The 16,184-nt window shown below is 44.0% G+C and overlaps 2 protein-coding genes across 5 annotated transcripts; one reads left to right on the forward strand and one right to left on the reverse strand.

Moving 5' to 3' along the window:
* Positions 1-2,571: 2,571 nt before the first annotated feature.
* LOC124037297 (desumoylating isopeptidase 1-like) lies at positions 2,572-7,922 on the reverse strand. 2 transcript variants are annotated; one of them, XM_046351999.1, is made up of 7 exons: positions 7,446-7,922; positions 7,205-7,226; positions 6,966-7,035; positions 6,453-6,562; positions 6,140-6,262; positions 4,012-4,118; positions 2,572-3,557 (listed from the first exon to the last, which is right to left on the reverse strand). In XM_046351999.1, exons 1-6 carry the CDS (start codon positions 7,534-7,536, stop codon positions 4,025-4,027), a joined length of 510 nt encoding a protein of 169 aa, XP_046207955.1. In that variant the 5' UTR covers positions 7,537-7,922; the 3' UTR covers positions 2,572-3,557; positions 4,012-4,024. The 2 variants fall into 2 exon arrangements, with proteins under 2 accessions (XP_046207955.1, XP_046207954.1); XM_046351998.1 differs by having other exon boundaries at positions 2,572-4,118; positions 7,446-7,919.
* Positions 7,923-10,134: 2,212 nt separating this feature from the next.
* LOC124037298 (X-ray repair cross-complementing protein 5-like) lies at positions 10,135-15,390 on the forward strand. Of its 3 annotated transcripts, none has more exons than XM_046352000.1 (13): positions 10,135-10,290; positions 11,032-11,123; positions 11,209-11,321; positions 11,570-11,711; positions 11,898-12,149; positions 12,352-12,538; positions 12,761-12,947; positions 13,515-13,683; positions 13,852-14,013; positions 14,125-14,254; positions 14,450-14,550; positions 14,689-14,805; positions 14,970-15,390. In XM_046352000.1, exons 2-13 carry the CDS (start codon positions 11,054-11,056, stop codon positions 15,167-15,169), a joined length of 1,830 nt encoding a protein of 609 aa, XP_046207956.1. In that variant the 5' UTR covers positions 10,135-10,290; positions 11,032-11,053; the 3' UTR covers positions 15,170-15,390. The 3 variants fall into 3 exon arrangements, with proteins under 3 accessions (XP_046207956.1, XP_046207959.1, XP_046207957.1); XM_046352003.1 differs by having other exon boundaries at positions 10,153-10,290; positions 11,037-11,123; XM_046352001.1 differs by lacking the exon at positions 10,135-10,290 and adding an exon at positions 10,621-10,643.
* Positions 15,391-16,184: the final 794 nt, after the last annotated feature.

Here is a 16,184-nt window from a genome sequence, read left to right on the forward strand (position 1 = left end):
TTTATTTAACTAGGCAAGTCAGTTAAGAACAAATTCATATTTTCAATGACAGCCTAGGAACAGTTAACTGCCTGTTCAGGGGAAGAACGACAGATTTGTACTTTATCAGCTCGGGGGTTTGAACTTGCAACCTTCCGGTTAACCACTAGGCTACCCTGCCGCCCCAAGCATCACAGCACAGTTGAAAAATATATGGCAAATAGAAATCCGAAATGAATGAAGATGGGAGGGGTTGAATGGAGCTGAAAGGTGGGACTAATAACAAGGTAATGTAAAACACACGGGTCTGTAAAATGTATATAGGTTCAGAACTTTTGTGAAATAGCAGTTACAAATAGAAATCAAACTGGATGGACATCAGAAATAGAGGAAGAAAAAAACGAACTATTGTAAAATAAACTGTCTGTAAAATGTGTATAAGATGTATAAATTGAAGGTAAAAGCCGAAGTGTTTGTTTACTCCAATTGGGGGATCGGTGGTAGGGTTTGTGGGGAATAATAAAGGTATATTCTTTAAAAAGGTATATATCTATATAGGTATGTATATGTGTGTGTATGTATGCATGCGTGTATGGATATATATATTTACCCCAAAAAATATATGGGGGATTGGAAATTATGCAGATTATCACATTGATGGAAGCAACATTCTTTCCGCAATATTAAGCTGACTCACCCCTCAAAAAACATTATTTATCAAAATAAAAAAAGACAGCCTTGTGTGTGTGTGTGTGTGTATATATATATATATATATATACATACACACACACACACACACACACACACACACACACACACACACACACACACACATACATACACACACACACACACACATACATACACACACACACTGCTCAAAAAAAATAAAGGGAACACTTAAACAACACAATGTAACTCCAAGTCAATCACACTTCTGTGAAGTCAAACTGTCCACTTAGGAAGCAACACTGATTGACAATAAATTTCACATGCTATTGTGGAAATGGAATAGACAACCAGTGGAAATTGTAGGCAATAAGCAAGACACCCCCAATAAAGGAGTGGTTCTGCAGGTGGTGACCACAGACCACTTCTCAGTTCCTATGCTTCCTGGCTGATGTTTTGGTCACTTTTGAATGCTGGCGGTGCTTTCACTCTAGTGGTAGCATGAGACGGAGTCTACAACCCACACAAGTGGCTCGGGTAGTGCAGCTCATCCAGGAAGGCACATCAATACGAGCTGTGGCAAGAAGGTTTGCTGTGTCTGTCAGCGTAGTGTCCAGAGCATGGAGACGCTGCCAGGAGACAGGCCAGTACAGCAGGAGACGTGGAGGTCGTAGGAGGGCAACAACCCAGCAGCAGGACCGCTACCTCCGCCTTTGTGCAAGGAGGAGCAGGAGGATCACTGCCAGAGACCTGCAAAATGACCTCCAGCAGGCCACAAATGTGCATGTGTCTGCACAAACGGTCAGAAACAGATTCCATGAGGGCCCGTCATCCACAGGTGGGGGTTGTGCTTACAGCCCAACACCGTGCAGGACATTTGGCATTTGCCAGAGAACACCAAGATGGGAAAATTTGCCACTGACACCCTGTGCTCTTCACAGATTAAAGCAGGTTCACACTGAGCACATGTGACAGACGTGACAGAGTCTGGAGACAGCGTGGAGAACGTTCTGCTGCCTGCAACAGCCTCCAACATTACTTTTTGCGGTGGGTCAGTCATGGTGTGGGTTGGCATTTCTTTGGGGGGCTGCACAGCCCTCCATGTGCTCGCCAGAGGTAGCCTGACTGCCATGAGATCCTCAGACCCCTTGTGAGACCATATGCTGGTGCGGTTGGCCCTGGGTTCCTCCTAATGCAAGACAATGCTAGACCTCATGTGGCTGGAGTGTGTCAGCAGTTCCTGCAAGAGGAAGGCATTGATGCTATGGACTGGCCCGCCCATTCCCCAGACCTGAATCCAATTGAGCACATCTGGGACATCATGTCTCGATCCATCCACCAACGACATGGTGCACCACAGACTGTCCAGGAGTTGGCGGATGCTTTTAGTCCAGGTCTGGGGGGAGATCCCTCAGGAGACCATCCGCCACCTCATCAGGAGCATGCCCAGGCGTTGTAGGGAGGTCATACAGGCACGTGGAGGCCACACACACACTGAGCCTCATTTGGACTTGTTTTAAGAACATTACATCAAAGTTGGATCAGCCTGTAGTGTGGTTTTCCACTTTAATTTTGAGTGTGACTCCAAATCCAGACCTCCAATGGGTTGATAAATTTGATTTCCATTGATAATGTGTGATTTTGTTGTCAGCACATTCAAATATGTAAAGAAATTGTAAAGAATATTTCATTCAGATCTAGGATGTGTTATTTTAGTATTCCCTTTATTTTATTGAGCAGTACACACACACACACACACACACACACACACACACACACACACACACACAGTGGGGCAAAAATGTATTTAGTCAGCCACCAGTTGTGCAAGTTCTACACTTAAAAAGATGAGGCCTGTAATTTTCATCATACTTTTTTGCCCCACTGTACATATTCTCCAAATAAATAAACCACAAAAGAAATATCACTGATATTTAATATCCTATCCTGGATCAACATTAGACTGCACAACATTTAAATCTTAGAGAATTCCTGTATATGGTGTATTCCAGCTCATTTGAAAAGGCATGAGAATACAAACTCTGGAAAGATCCAGACACAGATAGAACAATGGGCCAGATACTTCACCGACTGTATAAATGTGAAGCATCCACTTGGCGTTTCCAGTGAGAGGAAGCCCAGTAGCTGGAGAAGATGGAACGAGATGGATTTTGGCCGAGATTCTGCTAATTGATGAAACATTTGATCTCAATACAGTTCTGTTCCCAAAACCTGAACCTGTTATGAACAGTGGACTAAGTTTCCTAGAATTTACCCCTTGCTAAAGTTTTTTTTTTAAATGGCACTGTTTAGGAGTGCAAAAGCAAATTGAGTTATTGCACACTCACTTCACAGAGTAGGTGTTCCCAAGCAGAAATATGCAAATGTATGCTAGAACGCACCAAAAGGATCTCGCTTGCTTGTAACTGGCTCTTTCTTGTTCTGCCCATTATGACTTTTTGTTCCGATTTGAAACGACCGGTTGTGGTCTCTTTAGTTCAAACATTCAGTACTTTGAGGTCATCTTCGCATGATGACCCTGAGAGTGTGTGACGATGTATTCAAGGGATGGATAAACCTTGACACAAGACAGTTGGTACAAAGACATGTGAATACGCAAGTTCCCAATACAAAGACAAGTGCAAGTCAGAATTTGTCTAGATTTTATCACCACTTTAGCCGTTTCTCTTTTCCCTTCCTTCTCTCCCTCTAGTGGCAACCCAGTCATATCATGGTAATTAAAAAAAGAACAAAACAATATAACAGTAAAATAGCTTAATACTTATTTAGTAAAACATAGAAGGTATGTAAAATGTACCCTACCCCCACCCCTGTGTAGGAAAGAGCTGCACTTTCTAGAGAGAAACTTCGCAGCTCTCTAGTTTTACATTCAGCCGATCATGGGATCCTACGGAGAGTAGAAGAAAGCTCCATCTTAAGTATATACTTACGGCCATCTTGATAACCGTGGACATACTAAAATACAGGCACGGATCAGGCCAACTTTATAGTGGAAAAAGGGGAGAGTTAGGTATGGCTGGGGTGTGCCAGGCTGGGTTGGTGTTAAGGTATTAAAGAGGTCAGGTAGGGTGAGGTTTCTGCCTGGAACACTGACTGACATACATCAGGCAGCCCATTTCTGAACTTTTTGTCATTAATTGGTCTTTTGACCAATCACATCAGATCGTTTCCCACCAGATCATTTTCAGAGCTGATCTGATTGGTCAAAAGACCAATTAGTGAAAAGAAATTCAGAATTGGGCTGCCTGTGTAAACGCAGCCTAAGGGACTCACAAAAGGTGAGCTGCAGATCTCCCACCCCTCACACACAGACTGTTGGTATAATATATTACTCTGTGCACCTGTGTTATCGGCCTATCTCTGGCCATAGTGTCCGTTGAAGGTGTTGCCCCCCTGAGGTGCAATATTGATGGAGTCCAGTAGAGGGCGTAGCGCCTGGCCGAAAGGCCTGTGGGTGAGAGTAGAACACCACAAATTAGAATCTGATCAACGGGGAGTAACATGATGAACAACATACACAGCGACTTGTGCTTAGAACAAGCTGTCCTGATTTATAGCACATACATATATACACACACAGTTGAAGTCGGAAGTTTACATACACCTTAGCAAATACATTTAAACTCAGTTTCACAATTCCTGACATTTAATACTAGTAAAAAATCCCTGCCTTTGGTCAGTTAGGATCACCACTTTATTTTAAGAATGAAATGTCAGAATAATAGTAGAGATAATGATTTCAGCTTTTATTTCTTTCATCACATAACCAATTGGGTTAGAAGTTTACATACACTCAAGTAGTATTTGGTAGCATTGCCTTTAAATTGTTTAACTTGGGTCAAATGTTTCAGGTATCCTTCCCAAGCTTCTCACAATAAGTTGGGTGAATTTTGGCCCATTCCTCCTGACAGAGCTGGTGTAATTGAGTCAGGTTTGTAGGCCTCCTTGCTTGCACATGATTCTTCAGTTCTGCCCACAAATTTTCTATAGGATTCAGGTCAAGGCTTCGTGATGGCCACTCCAATATCTTGACTTTGTTGTCCTTAAGCCATTTTGCCACAACTTTGGAAGTATGCTTGGGGTCATTGTCCATTTGGAATACCCATTTGCGACCAAGCTTTAACTTCCTGACTGATGTCTTGAGATGTTGCTTTAATATATCCACAATTTCATGATGCCATCTATTTTGTGAAGTACACCAGTCCCTCCTGCAGCAAAGCACCCCAGAAACATGATTCTGCGGCCCCAGTGCTTCACGGTTGGGATGGTGTTCTTCGGCTTGCAAGCCAAGCCATCCCCCCCCCCCCCCCCTTTCCTCCAAACATAACGATTATGGCCAAACAGTTCCATTTTTGCTTCATCAGACCAGAGGACATTTCTACAAAAAGTATGATCTTTGTCCCCATGTGCAGTTGCAAACCGTAGTCTGGATTTTTTTATGGCAGTTTTGGAGCAATGGCTTTCCTTGCCGAGCTGCCTTTCAGGTTATGTCGATATAGGACTCGTTTTACTGTGGACATGGATACTTTTGTACCCGTTTCCTCCAGCATCTTCACAAGTTCCTTTGCTGTTGTTCTGGGATTTGATTTTCACTTTTCGCACCAAAGTATGTTCATCTCTAGGTGACAGAACAAGTCTCCTTCCTGGTATGACGGCTGCGTGGTCCCATGGTGTTTATACTTGCATACTATTGGTTGTACAGATGAACGTGGTACCCTTCAGGCATTTGGAAATTGCTTCCATAGATGAATCAGACTTGTGAAGGTCTACAATTTTTTTTTCTGAGGACTTGGCTGACTTCTTCTGATTTTCCCGTGATGTCAAGCAAAGAGGCACTGAGTTTGAAGGTAGGCCTTGAAATACATCCACAGGTACACCTCCAATTGACTCAAATTATGTCAATTAGCCTATCAGAAGCTAAATCCATGACACCATTTTCTGAATTTTCCAAGCTGTTTAAAGGCACAGTCAACTTAGTGTATGCAAACTTCTGACCCACTGGAATTGTGATAGTGAATTAGAAGTAAAATAATCTGTCTGTAAACAATTGTTGGAAAAAATGACGTGTCATGCACAAAGTAGATGTCCTAACCGACTTACCAAAACTATAGTTTAACAAGAAATTTGTGTAGTGGTTGAAAAACGAGATTAGTGACTACAACCTATGTAAGTAAACTTCCAACTTCAACTGTGTGTGTTATATATATATATATAGATAGCTTCTACACGTGAACGGAGACTTGTCCTCCTTACATATCTCTTTATTCAGACAGTATTGAAAGTAGATTTAGGGTTACAGGTAGAGGAGCGACAGCATGAAAGTGTCAGAGGTGGAATTGTTACCCATGTCACTCATGAACAATATGTGCTAGACCATCACTGTGCCATGCTTCCGCACTACACTTTAAATGTCTGACAAAAGGTTCTTGATGCTATAGAGACAGGGGAGGGGAGAGAGGGGAAACTCACGTGGAGAGCACTTCAGCCGGCAGGTCTGTGATGTGGCCGGGGATCTTGCTGCCAGTGAGGAACTGGGCCACTTCGTTACTGAACGTGTTACAGTTCCACTCAAACAGATGGTATTGGTTACCCCTACAGATAAAGAAGATGTAAGTCAAAGATAGGAACAGAGTAAAGATAGAAGGAAGAAAATGGCATATATATTATTATTATTATTATTATTATTATATTATTATTATATTATTATATTATATTATAGAAAGAGAGACAGCACATCGCCATTACGTGTGGAGTTGAGATCCACCAGGTGCCACAGCCTCACCTGTACGTGGACTCTCCCAGTGAAGACAGGTATTCCATAAAGATCTCCTCAGTCACCTCTGTGGTGCCCAAGTCTATTATAGAGTTGGGTTGTCCCAGGGATGTTCCGCCCTAAAAACACACAAATACAAACAGCTTGTCAGTTGTACAACCGAATGCATTTAACCCAACCCCTCTGAATCATAGAGGTGCGGAGGGGTGCCTTAAATTGACCAGGGAGCAGGTGTTGTAGGTTTAACTGGTTTGCAGAACGGCACATTTTTCAACCTTCCCGGCTTGGAATTCAAACCCGCAACCTGTTGGTTACTGGCCCAACACACTCAACCGCTAGGCTACCTGCCACCTGCTTGCTCAGTTGTCCTCCAATAGCCCATATGCAGCCCCAGGATAAGTTTTGTATCACAACTAACAAGATCTATGCTTGGGGTAACTAACTTAGACTTATGTACACCAATAAGAAAGATTTTCAGGTCTAGTTTATGTTAGGAAGGAATAGAATAAAACATTGTCTTACAGGTGGGCAGTTTGTGATGCCATCTCCCCCATAGAAAAACTCCTCTCCATGTACAACAATAGCAGTGTGCCTAAGTGAGAGGGAAAAGGCTACAGTTTATTTCACATAAAGACGGACTCCCAATGAACAGACTTAAAAACACTGGGCGAAAATATAAATATGAAAGGTGTACATAACGTGACCTTTGTCCTCACTAAAATAAGGATTTCAATCATTCAAAAAATTCATAATTGACTCACCATATTCCATCAAGCTGTATACCTGTGAATAGAACAGATTAGTTGATAAAGTTATACATTAAGTATACAAATTGTAGCGAACATTGTGGTTCATAAAATACAGAAATTGATTCTAAATTCAGCGCATAGGCCTAAAATGCATCCTCAGCCTCTGCTCATCAATCCAAACTCTACATCAGCGGGTAAAACAATTTATATTCCAAGCAAAACTAGTTAGCTCACTAACGCGTTAGCAACTTACCTAGCATGAGGGGGCTCAGCTGGCGAGCCATTCCTTTAGATATGTCGTAAACGTACAGTTGCACAGCGTACGAGGTGTTATTTGGATCCATAATTCAGCTTGGTGGTGTAAAATTAGTTTGAGTGCTGTGTTGTCTTCAATGTGTACGAACTAACGTTAGCTAGCTAGTGTGATCTCGCTAGCTAGCTATCCGACGAGCTAACGTAGTGTTAAGTTACTATTGTTCGTTCTGGTTCCGCAAATAGAAAAACACAAATAGTCCGAAATGCCTTACGTTGGGCAAAATAAAAAGGCATATAGTAGCTAAGCTTAATTGCAACGAATATCTAATAATTTAGGCAAATTCACGAGTCACAACCGTACGAAGCTCTTAGCTAGCATGCTAGTCAGCTGTTGCTGTGTCACTGTGACTAAATAAAAAATATATCTGTCAAAAATGCCCATACATACATACATACGGCTTAAAAAAAACAGCCAATGAATGGATAGAGTGAGACTGGGACACCTGAGTGAAGCTAGCAACAATAAGAATTGGCCACAATTGTGGAATTTTGGGTTTGCATTCAAAATAAAAGTCACCCATTGCAACATGCAAACGGATACAAATAGTGGAATAATGCCATATTTGGACTAGATCATCCTAAACAAGTTTGGAATATTGATATATAAATTCAAAAAATGACAATAAGTATATTGTGATTTGTGTTTGATTTGGTCCTAAACGATATCTTAACCGCCATCTATAAGAAACACTACTGTGCAGCCGTATTCATTGACCTGGCCAAGGCTTTCGACTCTGTCAATCCCCACATCCTCATCGGCAGACTCAATAGCCTTGGTTTCTCGCCTGGTTCACCAACTACTTCTCAGATAGAGTTCAGTGTGTCAAATCGCAGGGCCTGTTGTCCAGACCTCTGGCAGTCTCTACGGGGGTGCCACAGGGTTCAATTCTTGGGCCGACTCTCTTCTCTGTATACATCAATGATGTCGCTCTTGCTGCTGGTGAGTCTCTGATCCACCTCTACGCAGACGACACCATTTTGTATACTTCTTCTTTTCTTAGGCAATTAAGCTAAGGCAAGGGCTGTTTCCTTGTCTCTGCTGCTGCTGCCTCCACCGCATTGTTGCCTCCCTGCACCTGCCCGCTCGTCCAGCATGACTTCTCTGGACGGTTCTGACTTAGAATATGTGGACAACTACAAATACCTAGGTGTCTGGTTAGACTGTAAACTCTCCTTCCAGACTCACATTAAGCATCTCCAATCCAAAATTAAATCTAGAATTGGCTTCCTATTTCGCAACAAAGCCTCCTTCACTCATGCTGCCAAACATACCCTCGTAAAACTGACCATCCTACCGATCCTCGACTTCGGCGATGTCATTTACAAAATAGCCTCCAATACCCTACTCAATAAATTGGATGCAGTCTATCACAATGCCATCCGTTTAGTCACCAAAGCCCCATATACTACTCACCACTACGACCTGTACGCTCTCGTTAGCTGGCCCTCGCTTCATACTCGTCGCCAAACCCACTGGCTCCAGGTCATCTACAAGACCCTGCTTGGTAAATTCCCCCTTATCTCAGCTCGCTGGTCACCATAGCAGCACCCATCAGTAGCACGCGCTCCAGCAGGTATATATCTCCGGTCACCCCCAAAACGAATTCCTCCTTTGGCCGCCTCTCCTTCCAGTTCTCTGCTGCCAATGACTGGAACGAACTACAAAAATCTCTGAAACTGGAAACACTAATCTCCCTCACCAGCTTTAAGCACCAGCTGTCAGAGCAGCTCACAGATTACTGCACCTGTACATAGCCCATCTATGTAATTTAGCCCAAACAACTAACTTTTCCTAAACTGTATTTATTTATTTATTATTTAGCTCCTTTGCACCCCATTATTTCTATTTCTACTTTGCACATTCTTCCACTGCAAATCTACAATTCCAGTGTTTTACTTGCTATATTGTATTTACTTCGCCACCATGGCCTTTTTTGCCTTTACCTCCCTTATCTCACCTCATTTGCTCACATTGTATATAGACTTATTTTTCTACTGTATTATTGACTGTATGTTTGTTTTACACCATGTGTCGAACTGCTTTGCTTTATATTGGCCAGGTCGGAATTTTAAATGAGAACTTGCTCTCAACTTGCCTACCTGGTTAAATAAAGGTGAAAAAAATAATAATAATGTGATTTGATAGTGCTTATTATAAGTATGCCCCCAATGCAATACGGAAGTCTAATTACATCCACAGTGCAATTTCAACTGATTCTTTACTTTTTTTGTGTCAAATTAACTACTTATTGTCTTTTTTTGAATGTATATAAAAACATCCAACCTTGTTTGGCATCTAGTCCAAATAGGTATTATTCCACTATTTGTATTCATTTGCATGTTTCAAAGGGGGAATCTTATTTTGAAGGGAAACTACAAATTCCACAATCCTTATTGTGGCTAGCTTCAAACAGTTGACGGTGACGACCTACATCGTCAAAGCGTCTGATAAAATATTGTGAAATGTACGCAAGAATCCGTAATAAAATTAAGAAATCTTGTGTTTGTGTAAGTGAGTTTACGATTGATATGAAAAATATTTTGACGATATTTGTTTCATAAATCGTCTCAACCTCAATCGCACAGTAGATGGCACTATGCACATTTAGCTTTACATGAACCCACGAACATTTTCACCATAGAAAAAGTAATGCGCGTTCACGTCGCAACTGAAGACGCAATTTAACACGACTACGGTCTGATATCAACACCTGCATCAAGACAAAACAAGGCTTGAAGCTAACTATTTCCAACGGAATCACATTTGTAACATCATACACTCGGTATGCTTTCATTCGTCTGTATAGTTTAAATGAGAGTGCATTCTTATGTATGCTGATAAGTTGATGCTAAGATAACCATATACCGTTTAGAAACTGATTATATTATATTCAAAAAGTTGTCTGCAGCCTATTCCCCGACGCTCCCCCAAATGTTCTGTCTAAACGCAAATGCAGGTGTTGGATACAGTTTTGGAAACATTTGGAACTTAACCTGAATATAAGGGGGGTAATCAAATACAGAAGACTTACCGCATGCAGTTTTGAAAGTTGCACACGGCTGTATCTTTAAGAAACACCGGAAATGTGGAACGCATTGGTGTAATGGAGATATCGTAGCTGAGTGCACAGTAAAAGTGTGTGTTTTGTATTTTAAATATTATTTATCGCTTATATAAAAGTTACACACCAAAGGTTTACAAAACATTTTCGCAAGTGGCGTATATGCGTTTAGAGTTTCGGGAGTAAACAGAGCGTTGGGATTGTGGTTCACATGGGGAGGGAGAGTAGTTGTGGTCCATACAATCAGCTAAGAACCCAAAAGGGGGGCAACTGTATAGTGGTTATACCCTCATTGAGTTCTCAAGAACTAACTAGCCACTTACCCAAAAGGCGACTGGAGTGCCACATTAAATTGAACCCGACATCATCTGGTATTACCTGATCAGAGTTTTATAACAACCACAGTTATCTCACACTGTGTGTGTGTGTGCACGTATGCGTGTGTTTCCTTGTTATTTTAAGGGCAGGATTAGTGCATGCCTCAATGGCACAGTGGAACGACTACCACCATGAGGATGAAGATGTGGATGGAGAGGAAAGGGATGAGTCTGGAGGTAAGACCAACATTGATGGTGATTGAATGGATCAATACTGAATAGAATTGGGGGTTAGCATATGTAATGTAATCCCTCTCCACAGTGGACTATAAGAGCACAGGCCGTGACAGCCTGGTGTTTCTGGTGGATGCTTCCAAGGAGATGTTCATCAAGGGGGAGGATGAAGAACCCTCGCCATTTGACTTGACCATGCAGGTAGTCATTCTCTCTCACTGTCTCTAACTCCCTCTCTGTTTTCCCTTACCCTTTCCTGTCCTTTCTTCACCCCCTCCCCCTGCCTCTCTGTTTCTCTCCTTATCTCAGACATGATGAAAATGACTGAACTCTTAGCACCATGAGAAGTGACATGACTGATGGCCCTTTCCCACTCCTCTCTTGATCTCTGTGGTCCTACTTAACCCTCTGACAGTGTTTTATTGTATTGTGCTACTCTCCCTCCCCAGTGTGTCCGCAGCGTCTACACCAGTAAAATAATCAGCAGTGACAAGGACCTGGTGGCTCTAGTGTTCTATGGGACGGAACAGAGCAAGAACCCCAGGAACAGTTTCAAACATGTCTATATCTACCACGACCTGGACTTACCTGGTATGTCCCCCTGGCCTGCAGTTTCAGTGTGTGTTTTGATCGAGTCTTGGATTCTTCTGGAACCCATTTTAACATTTGTTATTATTCTCTCTGTGTATCTCCAATCTGCTTATCTTTACCCTTCCTCCTCACCTATCTCTCTGTCTATCCTTTTCTTTTATCTCCTCCCATCTCTCTCTCCTCTAGGTGCCCGTCGGGTGCAGGATGTGGATGGGCTGCGTGGGGAGAAAGGTGCCCAGGTGGCAGGAGAGACAATGGGCAGTGGGAATACCAACCTGGGTGAGGCGCTGTGGTGCTGCTCCAACCTCTACAGTGACATCAAGCTTCGGCTCTCCCACAAACGCCTCATGATCTTCACCTGCCGAGACACACCACACGGGGGAGACAGTGAGCGCGACCGCCAGGCCCGCACAAAGGCTAGCGACCTCAAAGAGACCGGTGGGTCTGGAGAAAGGGGGAAGGCAGTTGTTAAAGAGATAGAACATACATAGTTGTATCTCTATGGCAGTAGGCCTCCTTGATGTAACAGGGTTGAAGGTGAAGGGGTTTGAAAGGGGCTGGAAATACTTCTTGGTCTTGCAAATGTTTAGCTTATCACAAACCATGTTGGATCAGTGAACTCTCTCTCTGTCACTCACAGGTGTGGTGATAGACCTTATGCATCTGATGAAGCCAGGTGGGTTCGACGTCTCGCTCTTCTTCTGTGACGTGGTGAGCCCCCCTGAGGACGAGGCTGAGCTGGGCCTGCAGATGGAGCCTTGTGGGAAATTGGAGGATCTCCAGAAGAGGGTTAGAGCCAAGGAGATGAAGAAGAGATCAGTCGCAAGGTACAGAGCACAGCCCAGCACTGTTTCCCTCATCATTGTATAGGTGTGGCACTTTTATTTTCAAGTTTTCTACTCTGCTAGCCAGCACCTTGCCTAAATAGGTGTGTGTTTATTTTTCTTCTAGACTGTGTTCTTATAGGACATGTTTAGATGTTACAAATGTTTAACAAAACTGAATAGGGCCCTGGTTGCTGATGGCTCATCTCTTGTCCTCTGTGTCAGGTTGAATCTGTGTCTGGGGGAAGGGATGAACGTGGCAGTGGGTGTGTACATCACGGCCCTACAGGCCAGGAAGCCTAACGCCATCAAGCTCTACAGAGACAACAATGAGCCCGTCCGCACCAAGACACGCCTCTACCACACACAGACGGGCAGTCTGCTGCTCCCCAGTGACACCAAGAGGGTTCAGGTAACTAAGTGGGAATCTCAAATCAAACCAAAGAAATATATATTTAAAGTGTATCACAGAAAGTATGGGCCTCCTGAGTGGCGCAGTGGTCTAAGGCACTGCATTGCAGTGCTAGCTGTGCCACTTGAGATCCTGGTTCAAGTCCAGGCTCTGTCGCAGCTGGCACCGCAACTGGGAGACCCATGGGGCGGTGCACAGTTGGCTCAGTGTCGTCCGGGTTAGGGGAGGATTTGGCTGGCAGGGATGTTCCTGTCCCATAGCGCTCCTTTGGCGGTCCGGGCACGCTGACACGGTAGCCAGGTGTACACATTGGTGCAGCTGGCTTCCGGGTTAAGCGTGCATTGTGTCAAGAAGCAGTGCGGCTTGGCTGGGTTGTTTCGGAGGATGCACGGCTCTCGACCTTTGCCTCTCCCGAGTCCGTACGGGAGTTGCAGTGATGGGATGGGACTGTAACTACCAATTTTTGGATATCACGAAAAAGGGGTATAAAAAAAGAAAGTATAATTTCATATTTCTCATTCTGTTTGGTTAATTTCAGTCAAGATGTGATGTGTGTTATCTGTATAGGTGTATGCAGGCAGGCAGATAGTGATGGAGAAAGACGAGGTGGATGTGATAAAGAAGTTTTCTGACCCGGGTCTGGAGCTGATTGGGTTCAAGCCCATGGAGCGTCTCAAACTGCACCACCACCTCAGATCTGCTGTCTTCATCTACCCAGAGGAGGAAATGGTCACAGGTGTGTGTGAACCTGTCACTATGATGGGAAGAGAAACGGGGACAGTTGAAAACATAACTACAAGTGAAACTGTAATCTGGGAAACGTCAGCCCATGTTCGTCCTCAAAGTTCCATTTTGAGTTCCAACTTTGACCCCTTTCTCACCATGTCCTGTTTTTCCATCCCAGGGAGTGCCTGTGTGTTCACAGCGTTGCTGCGCAGGTGTAGTGTGAGGAAAGTGTTTGCTCTGTGTAAATATACACGGATTCGAAACTCTCCACCGCGCTTCTTAGCGCTGGTGCCCCAAAGAGAGGAGGTGGATGATGGCCAGGCCCAGATTGCGGCTCCAGGTACTGTCATTGGGTCCCACTGCAGCTGTGGTCTTGCACAAATACCACACAATTAAAATACTTTTAAACGTTCAGACTAATTGTAATGATGTGTGTGTGTATTTGCCTCAGGCTTCCATGGCATCTTCCTGCCCTACGCGGATGACATCCGTACCCTGGACACTCCTCAGCTTCCCACGGCCTCCAAGTCTCAGGTGGACAAGATGAAGGAGATAGTACACAAGCTGCGCTTCAAATACAGGTACGGCCCTTTTATTACAGTGAATACTAAACATTATTATTTCATACCAAGATTCACATTTTGAAAAGAGTTCAAGCATAAAACATTACAGTGAAAGCATAGCAGAAAACAAGGGGAACACTATTGTAAACGTCCTAGAATTAGTCTTGAGATTCCCATTCCTGTATTGTCTGTGTTGCTCTTCCTGTGTTCCAGGAGTGATGCATTTGAGAACCCAGTCCTCCAGCAGCACTACAGGAACCTGGAAGCCTTGGCTTTAGATCTCATGGCCCCGGAGCACATAGAGGATCTCACCAGTAAGATGAATACACACACACCATATGCTCCTGATTGGCCCACATGCTTCTTTTTTAGCAGTGCTCAAGCTCGCTTTTTCTTGTCCATTTCTTTCTGTTCAATCTCTCCTTATCGTTCTCTCTCTCTCCCTCTCTCAGTGCCCAATGTGAATATGATGGACCAGCGTCTTGGTTCCCTGGCTCAGGAGTTCAGAGATCTGGTGTACCCTGCTGACTACAACCCAGAGGGCAAGACTGCACCCAAACGCAAACCAGGTGAGTTCTGTATGAACTATCTTGTGGTGTATGGTTTACTTGCTTTGTGTCCTGTAGGGGAGATTTTGGTCCGGCCCATGGGGTAAGAAAGAACAGAGTAGTAGCTGGCAGTCTCACTGTTGAAATACTGGTTGTTGTAACATCCTGGCCCTGTGTGTGTTCAGCTGAGGTGGCAGGCGGCACAGAAAAGAAGCCCAAGGTGGAGATGTCTGAGGACGAGCTGAGGGGTCACGTACAGAAAGGCAACCTGGGTAAGCTGACGGTGCCCGTGCTGAAGGACGCCTGTAAGCAGTTTGGGGTGAAGGTCACAGGGACCAAGAAACAGGAGCTAATAGACGCCCTGACTGCACAGCTCACCAAATGAGGCGTAGATGTCAACATATTTTGACATCTACGCTGTCGATATTCTGGTCAGATGCACTAGATCGCAGGATTATTGGTCTATCTTTGGGCTTCCATTTTAAGGTTTCTAATCTGAGATATATCACTGTACTTAAAATGGAAAGTTTCTCATTTGTGTTGCTAGAATAATATTGTTTATTTACATGTTTTAAACTTTAATAAAAAATGAAAAGGAACCATTTATATAATTGTCTGTAATTGCTTCAAATTTTACTTGTCTGCAGTTTTTGAACATAAAGGTAACTGCCAAAGTAAAGGGAACATCAACATAGTGTCTTAATAGGGCGTTGGGCCGTCACGAGCTGCCAGAACAGCTTCAATGCGCCTTGGAATAGATTGTACAAGTGTCTGGAACACATTTACATTTAAGTCATTTAGCAGACGCTCTTATCCAGAGCGACTTACAAATTGGTGCATTCACCTTATGACATCCAGTGGAACAACCACTTTACAATAGTGCATCTAAATATTTTAAGGGGGGGTGAGAAGGATTACTTTATCCTATCCTAGGTATTCCTTAAAGTGGTGGGGTTTCAGGTGTCTCCGGAAGGTGGTGATTGACTCCGCTGTCCTGGCGTCGTGAGGGAGTTTGTTCCACCATTGGGGAGCCAGAGCAGCGAACAGTTTTGACTGGGCTGAGCGGGAACTGTACTTCCTCAGTGGTAGGGAGGCGAGCAGGCCAGAGGTGGATGAACGCAGTGCCCTTATTTGGGTGTAGGGCCTGATCAGAGCCTGGAGGTACTGAGGTGCCGTTCCCCTCACAGCTCCGTAGGCAAGCACCATGGTCTTGTAGCGGATGCGAGCTTCAACTGGAAGCCAGTGGAGAGAGCGGAGGAGCGGGGTGACGTGAGAGAACTTGGGAAGGTTGAACACTAGACGGGCTGCGGCGTTCTGGATGAGTTGTAGGGGTTTAATGGCACAGGCAGGGAGCCCAGCCAACAGCGAGTTGCAGTAATCCAGACGGGAGATGACAAGTG

Source organism: Oncorhynchus gorbuscha, linkage group LG06 (genome assembly GCF_021184085.1).
Source record: "Oncorhynchus gorbuscha isolate QuinsamMale2020 ecotype Even-year linkage group LG06, OgorEven_v1.0, whole genome shotgun sequence".
Taxonomy (NCBI): domain Eukaryota; kingdom Metazoa; phylum Chordata; class Actinopteri; order Salmoniformes; family Salmonidae; genus Oncorhynchus; species Oncorhynchus gorbuscha.

Bases quoted from the DNA above. Each gene is read 5' to 3' on its own strand.
- LOC124037297 (XM_046351999.1), bottom strand. From the start codon at position 7,536: ATGGATCCAAATAACACCTCGTACGCTGTGCAACTGTACGTTTACGAC. The intron at 6,563-6,965 runs GTAAGACAATGT...GTGTGTTTTTAG, and splicing joins GCATCACAAACTGCCCACCT to GGCGGAACATCCCTGGGACA. The intron at 4,119-6,139 runs GTGAGTTTCCCC...TCTCACCCACAG, and splicing joins CCGGCTGAAGTGCTCTCCAC to GCCTTTCGGCCAGGCGCTAC.
- LOC124037298 (XM_046352000.1), top strand. From the start codon at position 11,054: ATGGCACAGTGGAACGACTACCACCATGAGGATGAAGATGTGGATGGA. The intron at 11,322-11,569 runs GTAGTCATTCTC...CTCCCTCCCCAG, and splicing joins CATTTGACTTGACCATGCAG to TGTGTCCGCAGCGTCTACAC. The intron at 14,806-14,969 runs GTGAGTTCTGTA...GTGTGTGTTCAG, and splicing joins TGCACCCAAACGCAAACCAG to CTGAGGTGGCAGGCGGCACA.